The sequence below is a fragment of the Mytilus californianus genome, unplaced genomic scaffold, assembly GCF_021869535.1.
Source record: "Mytilus californianus isolate M0D057914Y unplaced genomic scaffold, xbMytCali1.0.p SCAF_12, whole genome shotgun sequence".
Classification (NCBI taxonomy): Eukaryota; Metazoa; Mollusca; class Bivalvia; order Mytilida; family Mytilidae; genus Mytilus; species Mytilus californianus.
In genome coordinates, this window is record NW_026262604.1 from 44056274 (window position 1) to 44068455 (window position 12182).

Here is a 12182-nt window from a genome sequence, read left to right on the forward strand (position 1 = left end):
TAAAGTTGAAGAACAGAAACAAAAAATTCAGCATAAGTGAAACCACCAAAATTCCAACTTGATCTGAGTTTTGTGGTAATAAGCGTGTGTATAAGTTTCATAATATTTGAATGAGGCAAACTAAAGTTAGAGAACAGAAACCAATTTCGGGACATACGGACATACAGACATATAGGATTCCTGTAGTTGTCTACATTCCTTTCCTTGTCTTTTGCGGAAAAAAGTTCGAACCACTTCCCCTTACTTTTCTATTATTAAGTCTTTGAGCCAGTCTTTACTCTTATCCCTAAATGCTATGTACATAGAAGAAGTAGCAAACTATAACCAATATTTATTGATTGATTGGTGTTTATGCCACTTTCATCACTATTGTGTTATTTCATGGCAACCTTTGGTATGCAAACTGACAATCCTAGTTAATTAAGATTAGAGTAAAGTGCACCCGCACGAGCAGGGTTCGAAACTCACAACCTTGGTGTTGACTGATTAGTGATTACAGTAGTTGAACTACTTAGACCACTCGGCCACCGAGGCCCCCTACCAATATTTAAGTCTTGGGTTTAATCTGGTGAGGGATCAAACACATAAGCTCCCAACACTAGATGCACAATGTTATACCCGAGATTACAAAGGCAGTTGTAGTTTAGAATGCCAAAGATGAATCAAACATCAAAAGCTTTAAAGTCAAATATGATCTACTCTTAATAAATTTTTATATATTTTTTAACTCACAACTTTATACATTTTTTATTGGTAGCTGATCTTATTCATTTTGTTTCCTGCATATAACTATCGAAACCATTTGTCAATTTCATTTAAGATTGAGTAAATTTATATTGAAATGAAAATCTACAACTCAAACAATAATGTGTCCATAATACACGGATGCCCCACTCGCACTATCATTTTCTATGTTCAGTGGACCGTGAAATTAGGGTCAAAACTCTAATTTGGCATTAAAATTAGAAAGATCATATCATAGGGAACATGTGTACTAAGTTTCAAGTTGATTGGACTTCAACTTCATCAAAGACTACCTTGACCAAAAACTTAAACCTGAAGAGGGACAGACAGACGAACGAACGGACGCACAGACCGAAAAACATAATGCCCCTATACTATCATAGGTGGGGCATAATAAAATTTATGAAAACATGAAAAAAATCTTGTCCTCTCCTTTTTTGTTTTATTTATTATTGCAAAAATTGTGATGAGAAAAATTCTGTAAAAATAAAAATTTTGATAGAATTTAGGTATACATCACACATTTTTGTCGATTGTCCAAAAATTTATTGTAAAAAATAACTGCACACAAACATTTCTGAATTTTCAGTTTATAGATTAGCAATATAATCATGATTCTTGTAATCTGGTAATTATAAAAAGTTAAATAAGATAAAATTGGCCCTTTAAAAAAGTGAAAGCAGGCTCTGAAAACGGAGGACAGTATATCATATTTTAATGTTTGCATTCATGATATTATTACGTATGTGTATATAAATAAGAAGATGTGGTATGAGTGCCTATGAGACAACTCTCCATCCAAGTCGCAATGTATAAAAAGTTAACAATTATAGGTCAAAGTACGGCCTTCAACACAGAGCCTTGACTCACACCGAACAGCAAGCTATAAAGGGCCTCAAAATGACTAGTGTAAAACAATTCAAACAGGAAAACCAACGGTCTAATCTATATAATAAAAGAGAAACGAGAAACATAATGTTCAATAATCAAACAAAAAATCTGTGTCCATAGAGCACTGGCTTGAACTATATTCCTCTGTTCAATGAACTGTGAAATTGGGTCAAAACCTTTATTTGGCATATAATTTTGATTGTTCAAACCATGATGAACATGTGTACCAAATTGCAAGTTGATGTGACCATTGCAAAACTACATTAACCAAGAACTTTAACCTGAGAATGTTCTAATTTTACACTATCACATTTCTATGTTTATTGACCATGAAATCAGGGCAGAAATTGTAATTTGGAACTGTAAATTCAGAAATTATTGCGAGGTTTTTATTAATGGGAATAATGTGACTGGTTGGGTATCACAATAATAAGAACTCGAATTCTGTTATCTGATACAAATACTGTAAATTCAGAAATTATTGCGTGCATTTATTATTGCGATTACACAAACATCTGCATATAGATCTATGTTTCAGTTATCAAAATGCGAGTTCTTATCATTGCGATACTCACCTGGTCGCATTATTCGCATTAATAAAAACCTCGCAATAATTTCTGCATTTACAGTACCTGAATGAATATTTCCTAAAATTGCAAAAATTAACCTTGCATTTTAGCCATTCTTTAAAAATCGAAATTATAAATGCATGCATTAAACTCATTTAAATAACTATTTTGAGGTATTAAGTTCATATAATAAAGGATTTAATTCATCAGGTCAACCCCTCCCATGGGAGATATCCCCCATAAATCTGGATAGTTTGTAGGTCTGAAAATGAATGATGAATGCGTGGACCAGAAAATAATACCCCCACTCAGTAGGCAGAGCATAATTGTATAACACTTGTAATTTGTATGTTTTAAAGAAGACCAACCAATCTGATTAGCATAAAGGCAATCATGTGACTAAAAAAATAAATTCTTCATATAACACTTCTGGATCACCTGAGTTCACTCCCAGTTTCTGGTGGTGTAGGCTGCTAAATCTTTATAAAAATAAGGAGATGTGGCCACAGACCACAATTAAATTCCCCTATTAGTTCTTTATAACGCTTTGTTTCATTAAAAAAATTGCACCTTGCATTTTTGTCAAATCTTTTGTGTGTATAATGTATAGTACTAGTCCAAAAATATATCCAAAATTCAGAAAGATTGAACCAATGACTCTTACAAATTTAGCCAATACACATCCATACCCCTATGGACAAGTCAAGAGATGTTCCGAAAACTGTAAATATCACCTTTTTGCACCTGGCCTAATCACTCTTTCCATATCAAAATCAGTTAAAATACAACATCCAAAAGATTATTTCACCTTTCTTCATTTATTTCCACCCAAAAAAAAACTAAGAAATGAGTGAGGAAGGGAAAGAAAAAAAAATAAGAAAAAATACACTCTAATTAAAAGGAACTATATTCGTGGACAACGAAAAGTGGGATCATTAATTGTGGTCTTGGGCCTATTAGGGGTCTAAAACTTGACCAATTCTAATAAAACTTGGCATGATTTAAGCTTAGTGTATTATAAAACAGTTTACAAAGTTTCAAAGCCATATGATACCAATTATAAAAAATGTGGCATTTTTTATATCTGAACTTTGGGTGCTGAATTGTGGCGTTGAATTAGAACAATTTCAACTATCAAATTTGGGCTTCTAAAAACCAAAATATATCAAAACTTACATTTTTTAATGTTTCTATGTATAAGTTATCACCTATTAAAAGCAACAGATAGCATACTTCATGTTTCAGACTTATAAAAAATGGCCAGAAGTAAATTTTATATGAGCCTGTGCCAAAAAATAGAGGTTTTCAAATGAATCTAGGCCTTATATGAAATGTAATATTTTTCACTTACCACAATTTTCTGAAGTTGTTAAGTTATAAAAACACCTTTTACATGTTATAAATGTACTTTTAATGGAAATATAAGTTTCAAATAGCATAACACATGTGAATAAAATGGTCTTCAGCAATGTCAAGCTTAAAAAAACAGGTTGTCAATTTAGGTCGTTCCCCACATTTGCATATTAAAAAGCATATAAATGATATGGTAGATAGAGATATGCTTCTTTTTGGTCAAATCTTTGTTTAGATATGATAAAACATGGAGCCTGGATGTAACATGACTGTCACTTTCAATTATATATGTAGACAGTATGATTTGATGCAAAGTTATTTACTTTACTTTTTAAAACCGGCATGAAATTTCAGCCTCAAAAGGCCAATATTTTAACCACTAGCTATCAAACAAAAGAAAATAAAGGTAGTCTGTGAAACAGACAAGGTCAAACAACCAGTAATAAGTGCTTTTGATACAGATTCAGTGAAATCTGCTAAAAGGAATTCAACTTGTATGTGCATAGAACCTCATTTTTCACTTGCTTCATACTGACCGTTAGACTAAGACCATTAAAGCAGCACATTTTGCACTCTTATTCTGTTTTTATCTACTTTTTTTTGTGTTCAGTGTTCAAAAATGAGTTAAACATCTACATTAGATACCACAAACACAAATAGAAAACCAGAAAAATCTGTCAGAGAGAAAGTAAGCATGCTACTTTTGTAAAAATATTGAAACAACTGAAAAAGTTCAATTTTGGGCATGTAGGCTGAAATGTCACTTTTTTACAAAATTTCTATCAAATAAAAGTGGAAATCATTTATTCTCATGTAGTTTGACAAATTAATACCAATAGATCATTCAGGGAAGTTGTCAAAGTACAAATTCAATATTTCCTGAATTCACCTCTTAGGCCACAGACCACAATTAAATTCCCCTATTAGTTCTTTATAACGCTTTGTTTCATTAAAAAAATTGCACCTTGCATTTTTGTCAAATCTTTTGTGTGTATAATGTATAGTACTAGTCCAAAAATATATCCAAAATTCAGAAAGATTGAACCAATGACTCTTACAAATTTAGCCAACACACATCCATACCCCTATGGACAAGTCAAGAGATGTTCCGAAAACTGTAAATATCACCTTTTTGCACCTGGCCTAATCACTCTTTCCATATCAAAATCAGTTAAAATACAACATCCAAAAGATTATTTCACCTTTCTTCTTTTATTTCCACCCAAAAAAAACTAAGAAATGAGTGAGGAAGGGAAAGAAAAAAAATTAAGAAAAAAAACACTCTAATTAAAAGGAACTATATTTCGTGGACAACGAAAAGCGGGATCATTAATTGTGGTCTTGGGCCATGTGGTATGATTGCCAATGAGACAACTATGAGGGTAGGAATGCCCTTTACGGTCAGCATCAAACAGTCATTTTTGGCTACCATTAGCGTCAAATTGGTTAAAGTTTTTTCGTGATTCGTCAAAATATCCTTATTGGAATTAGCCAGGGGTCTCAAATAATTATCCGTGAACTTTATTTTTGGAAAACATTTAACGTGATTCGTCAAAATCAATTGATTTTTTTTATCATTTTAAAGAACGTATACATTTTATTGTTATGCACCAAAAATTACCGTTAACGTCATTTGGCAAGATTTTTTACCGTTACCCGTCATGAAGGTACCCCCATTAGGACCCTCAACAATCCACCAAAGTTCAAATAAAGTGGAAGTAAGCAATTATAGGCAACCAAAGACCATCAACAATGAGAAAAACTCAAACTGTATTTAGCTTTCTGCATAGTGTTTTGTTCATGTTGTTTGTCTTTTTGTTGTTTTTGCTATTGGCCATGGTGTTTATAGATATAAGAAGATGTGGTATGAGTGCCAATGAGACAACTCTCCATCCAAGTCAAAATTTATAAAAGTAAACCATTATAGGTCACAGTACGGTCTTCAACACGGAGCCTTGGCTCACACCAAACAGTAAGCTATAAAGGGCCCCAAAAATTACTAGTGTAAAACCATTCAAACTAAAAACGAACGGTCTAATCTATATAAAAAACGAGAAAAGAGAAACACTTATGAACCACATCAACAAACGACAACTACTGAACCAGGGGTTAAAAAATCCACTAGCCCGACGCCCGGGACTAGAGAATTACGCCTCAGGCAATCAAAATTTGTAACCCAATATGCCCGACGGACTAGCAACAAAAAATTATTGACGTTTCCAAAATAGAAAGTGGAAAATCCCTTCATCACTATTCTATCTTAGCCAATCAGATTCAATTACGTCATCCGGGATTCCAAGAATTTGAACTGGTTTGTACAGGTCCTGTTGTACATATTATAAAAACAGAACAAATAACTCTGGGTGGCCCGGTATCATGTATTGATCTTAATTCTCATACTTTAAATATCGATTTCTCATACCATGGCCTGGGGTATTGTACATTGCTTATGCCGAGATTTTCAATTAACGGTACTGGAGGGGGGTATGATATATTGATAGGTATTGACCTGTTTTTTTGCGGACAGCTGTTGAGCACGAAAGCATGCAACAAAATATTTCTAAATATTTTAGTACTGGCACCCCAGGAACTTCGTCAGTTTCAAAACGAAAAACGGTAGATGAAGGGGGTAACGAAGCTAAAAATTCTTCCCCTAAAAATGACAAATACGACCAGGAAAAGCGGGGGAAAAAATTAAAAGTGTCCAGGACAGAATGATTCCCCTGGGCAAGGTCGGCTGTTGCTGATGAAAAACAGAGACGATGCTCTGTGAATATTGCCGTTATGATTATTTCTCCAAGCATGCCAATAAAAAGTCTGCTTTGTATGTGGGAACAACTATGTTAGGTTTAGCACCAACAGAATAAATAGCAGATCAACAAAAATTATTAAATACAGTGTATAATGCCGCCTTCAAAACAAGGGACACCCACTTTGTATTATGCAGCAAACTCTGATTTTAAGGCATACTCGGGCTAGCAGGTCAGTTTTGATGGACTAGCAGTTCTTCCAACAGGGCTAGTAAAATCCTGCTGCCAATAAGTCCTGAGCTAGTTAGCTGTAACAAAATTGTTTAACCCCTGCTGAACATCAGATTCCAGACTTAGGACAGGTGCAAACAAATACAGCGGGTTTAAACGTTTTAATGGTACCAAACCTTCACCCTTTTTCTGTTTGTTTTTATTGGACTTGTGATTTCTGATTGCCCCTTGGTATATATATCTTCTCACATTCTTTTGGAAAAGGAGAAGGTTCGCTAAGGGCTTATTGTGGCCTAAATTTGGAAGTACATCTGATGGAAGATTTTTGACATTTTTTAAACACTACAGTGTCTTCTTCAGTTGATTCAGTTAGTTTATGTAAAAGATTTGAACTGATTTGGTCACTAAAGATGCCTAAATTCAAACTTTAATATGAAAAATCTATCAAATATGCCACAAAACGTCACTTTTCAGATGGTTTTTGCCTAAATTTGAAGTGGCCACATTCGTGTTCAGTCTCAACCTTATATATGTTATGTATCATTATTAAATACAACATATATTTAATATCAAGACTGAACACAACTGCGGCTACTTCCATTTTAGACAAAAACAGCCTAAAAATTAGCACAAATTATAAAATTGTAAAGATTTCAATAATTTTGCATGAATTAATGATGCTAGTACCTTATGCATGTGCAGTGTAATGTCAAAAACAGCCAATACTTATGTAACTTAAGTATTCTTTTTTCAGTTAATAGCTAAAAGTTACATTTTAAACAAATTTTTGAAATGCTATATTTTGGGGCCAAAAAGGGGTCTTACCAGGCCTACTCCTTTGTGACATCTATAAAATGCACTAAGGTTAACACACCCATATGCAACTTTTAAACAGAAGCATTCATATAAAGAAAATGAACCAAGGACAGTTATTTGTTTCAGATTGTTATAGACAATTCTTTAAATTATTATCATTTTTGTTTTATAATTTGTACTCATTTCTGCTAGTTTTAGTATTTACAAATTATTTCTTTTTAATTAATCAAAAACATGATATTTTTGTTATGTATTTTTCTCCTTTGCAGATATTGACTTGCGTCCCTTTGAACGCTTTTCACAAAAACTGATATGTACTTCAATAAATTTGAATTTTCATAGAAAAATATCAATTGGCCATAAAAAATACTTCAATATGAAACTTCCACCAAATGTACTGAATCTTTTCAACAAGCATGTATACACCACTCGCGTGGTACGTACGATCATACAAAAGCTGGGGTAAATTCAAATCAATAAATGGAGAATGTCTCCCCATGGACACAGATGATGCCTCCGTTTGCATACAACATTATACAGGGACATAACTCAAGAACGATAAAAGTGAAGCTACCCAAATTTGTACTTGATCTGAGTTTTAAGGTAATAAGTATTGTGTATAGGTTTAACTTAAGTTAGAGAAAGGAAACTAAAAATTTTGCATTTTTTTCCATTTATAAAGGGGCATAACTCAAGAATAGTTAAAGTGACCCCACCTAAATTCAAACTTGATCTTTATTTTGTGGAAATAAGCATTGTGTATATGTTTCATAAAATTTGGTTGAGGCAAACTTAAGTTAGAGGAAGGAAACTAAAAATTTTGCAATTTTTCCACTTATAAAGGGGCATAACTCTAGAACGGTTAGAGTGAAGACACCAAAATTCAAACTTGATCTGTGTTTTGTGGTAATAAGCATTTTGTATAAGTTTCATAACATTTTAAATTTACGCTACGCTATGGCGGAGGCATAAAAATAAATATATTATCCCACTAATCGTGCAGGATACCTGATCAGCAAATTGTTTATTTCTCCCATCCTTTAATGCTTTTATGGCAAAGTCAATTCCATTTTCAGATAAAACTGGCCTGTAATTATCTATTACATGTTCATTTTCACAAACTACGTTTTTGTTTTCACTAACTACAGAGTATAACACTGTGAAGTATATTGCTGTGAATCAATGCTTACTGTTTTTTTAGGATTATTTTCTTTCTTTTGAGAAGTTCCCCTCTTAGAACTTTTCTCTTCTGCTTGCTTATGTCCCTTTGCTGACTTCTTTTCATATGAAGGTGATAAATCTGTATCTGATTCTTCTGTAGATACAGGTTCTGCTTCATACTGTGGTGAATCCTCATAGTCTAAAAATAAAACAACAAATACATGTATAAGTAACATCAACTGATGATAATCCCGCTATAAATATTTGGTAAACAGGAAGTTGATGAGCAATTGATGTGAAAATTTCATTACACAGTAAACCTTCAGCTATATACATGTATATACTAAATTTCAGGAAGCTCTGAAGTGTAGTTCCCAAGAAATGTGATGCAAATTTTATGGGAGAGACAGACGGACTTTGCAATTCTATTGTGAAAGTTGACAACTATATTAATTCCTTTGAAGAATCTGTACATTTTGTAATCAAGTAAATTTTGTCAAGCTGTTTTCAATAAAAAATCAAAAGGGTATGCCCTACAACCTGTACCCCCTCCCCCACCTTTAATCAGCCACTGACTATAATGACTAATCATTTCCTTCCTTCTTGTTAATTAAAATTCTCTTTATCTAATGATTTCCTAATTTAAATAATTATTTAAGAGGAATTATGGAAAAAGTCAGTACATGTATTATGAAACTGAATTGTTTGTGTAATTTTGCAAAGAGTTTTTTGGAAATTCTGATTAAGTTTGAAGCTGTTAAAAACTTTCTATTAAAAAGGGGAACAAAAAATTATATAGGGGAAATTCGCCTAATTGCAGACACTTTTTCAAATCCGGAAGTTTGGATACCGTCGAGGCCAATTGCGGACATACTGGTGGTTGCATTTGACAGGAGAGGATAGAGGGGTATCAAATGGACTATTTCCCGCGTTTTTATGTCTCCTCTCTTGATTGGTAGATTGGAAAATCTCAAAACCCGCGGAACTGCTGAGTCATGTCAATGCAGACAGGGGGAGTTAAAATACGGACACCTTGTCGTCAAATTGCAGACACTTATTTTCAAACAGTTTTTGCTATTCAAAACGCATGAATACTCTTTCGGTGCATGAGAATGGTTTTCTCACATGAACTGGTAATACATGTGGAAAGATGAGAAAAAAATAAGATTAAAAAAGTTCAGTAAATATCTTCGGCCATGCCAATTATTAAATGATATAAGATGCAGAAACTTTTTTGTACTAACAACTTCCATCATGACATTCTCTTCCAAGATACATGCATACATATATACGTGATATAGTTGTGATACCTTTCAATTTCAAATCGTATGGCATTCATTGCAATGTGTTTTAATGTCCTAATCACAAAAAAATCCATAGTCCTAGAGCATAAGACACCTCGAGGCGAGATTTTTAAATTTTGCATTTCTGATATGGAATGAGTCAAAAGGCTTTATTTTAAGAGTTGGGAAATCAAAGATTGGAAAACGCAAGGTGTGAGGGAACATGCAAAACTTTGTAAATTGGAATGTCTGAAAAAAAATATGAGAATAGGTAAAAAATGGAGACTAAAAATTTCAGGGAATTATGGAAAAAGTCAGTACATGTATTATGAATACTGACCCGTGTCACTCCTCAATGAAGGGTCCTGCTGGCCTAAGTCCAATATCTCACAGATGAAAAGTAAAAAAAAATGAAAGGGAGCTTCCCCTAATGGTACTTAATGTTGTGCAAAAATTTCTTTTAAAATCTGACAGAGCAAACTTGAGTTATCCTACGACATAGAAAGTGTAGATGGACGGATGAATAGACAGACAGAGTGATCACTATAAAAGTGCATCCGCCGAAAGTCAGCAGGCCATAATAAAGACGTAGTGGTGGAGATTGTGGTCACTCATGATGATACGCTATTGGTGTTCATTACATTTCATCAAATATATACTTTTTCTATATAATAGCCATTCTCTGACCAATAATGGCATTGGATTTTATCCTACTGGCGACACTGAGGATACCAACGTATGCAGAACATGCATACCTAGTTCTGTGCCTTAGATGAAATGTCTAAAACACAACAGGTTAACGATAGATGCAAAGGATGATTACTTACTAACATTCATTCGTCCATGCAGGTAAAAAAAACGTGAGGCATATGTCATTCACATGAGAAAATTACCGAACCAAATATGGAAGATGCAGGTGATACTGATTCACCCGAGGAGATGGATGATGACGAGGAAGAAATTACTCAAAAAATCATAGAAGAAGTAAACGAGCAACATTTGCCAGAGAAGACCCAGATTTTGAAGCTTTTTTTGTTATTTAATATTTTACATTTAAATTGTTATATGATGACTACCAAGCTTCAAGTTTATGATTATTTTATCACTAAAGAAAATTAGTTTTTGATAACCAAAGCAAATATTTAATGATTATGTGATTATATTGGCAAAAATTTGGTGATTATGCGATAAATGGTACCTCCCCATGAGGGCCCTCATTTGTTTTTTGATTTGAAACAGACGGACGGACTGACAGACAGACAACTGGATGCACAAATTAATTACTGTTGGATGCTCCCAGAAAGTCTAAAGAGGTCTTTAAAACCGATGTATTGGTTACTTTATTTCTATCATGTTTTGAAAATTTTTATTAAACTTTTCTTTTAAAAGAACATCCGTGATATCAATAAGTGCATCTGCCTCTTCCCCAGTAAGATACTAAGAATTTCCAACTCTTTACCTCTTCTACCTGATTTTCATGATTTTCTAGCAATAAACACAATGCTGCTGAATTCATTTTCCTTATCACTTTCAATAATTTCGCATAGTAGTGTTGATACATATTCATATTTTGATAAACATATCAATTTCATAAATAAATAGCCAATAACATCGTTGTCAAATAGCAACTCGTCTATGAGACATTGTTGCAATTTCATTCGGGTGATCGTTTTCAGTACATTTTATTTCATTCCATTTGCTCTTGCAAAAAGTCCTAAACATGTAGACATTCTGTAAAGAAAGAGAAATAAATTGACTTGACATCCCGGGGTTGACGTTTTCAGTTTTTGACCTAAAGAAGATGTGTGCAAGTTGCCTACTGGAGTGAAAATCAGACTTGTAAACGCATTATGCTCGTAATATGCAAAATGAAAGCAAAACAACATTATAAACCCAAATCAACATTTTATTGATATAAATGTATCGTACTAGATTCTAAGAGAGTTTTGCTTTTCCCACATCATGGTGTTGACATATGTACCTCTGCACGTGTTAGTTGTTCAAAATATCTTGTGTCCCCATTTCGGCTATCATATTATTTTCCGTGGTGAAAATGTGGAGACTTGCATTTTCCTATTTTGAAATCAAAATTTAGATAAATCAGTAAACATAATTAAAAGAAATGTTGCCTTGCATAACATACGCAATGCCTATTGCTTTTCAACACATAAATTACCATTCTAACATGAATAACTGTGTATTGAATGTGACACGCTGATTTTGGACCTTTTCGAAATTTCCCAGTTTTCAAACTTGTTGACATAATCTATTTATAGCATGCACTTTCAATCACATATGATATGAAAGTAAATCGTAAGTAATAAACATGATATCCTTATTGCAAAAAAATAGAGTTTCAATAGTAAACAAAACACCTTATATTT

The 12182-nt window shown here is 33.3% G+C and overlaps 1 protein-coding gene across 2 annotated transcripts in view; it reads right to left on the reverse strand.

The window, feature by feature from the left end:
* The window catches only part of LOC127721867 (uncharacterized), a 58374-nt gene that overhangs the window by 14884 nt on the left and 31308 nt on the right, over nucleotides 1-12182 (reverse strand). For both annotated transcript variants that reach the window (XM_052228675.1, XM_052228676.1), the window contains exon 6: nucleotides 8545-8714. In XM_052228675.1, coding sequence (XP_052084635.1) covers nucleotides 8545-8714 — 170 coding nt within the window. The remainder of the gene's footprint in view (nucleotides 1-8544; nucleotides 8715-12182) is intronic.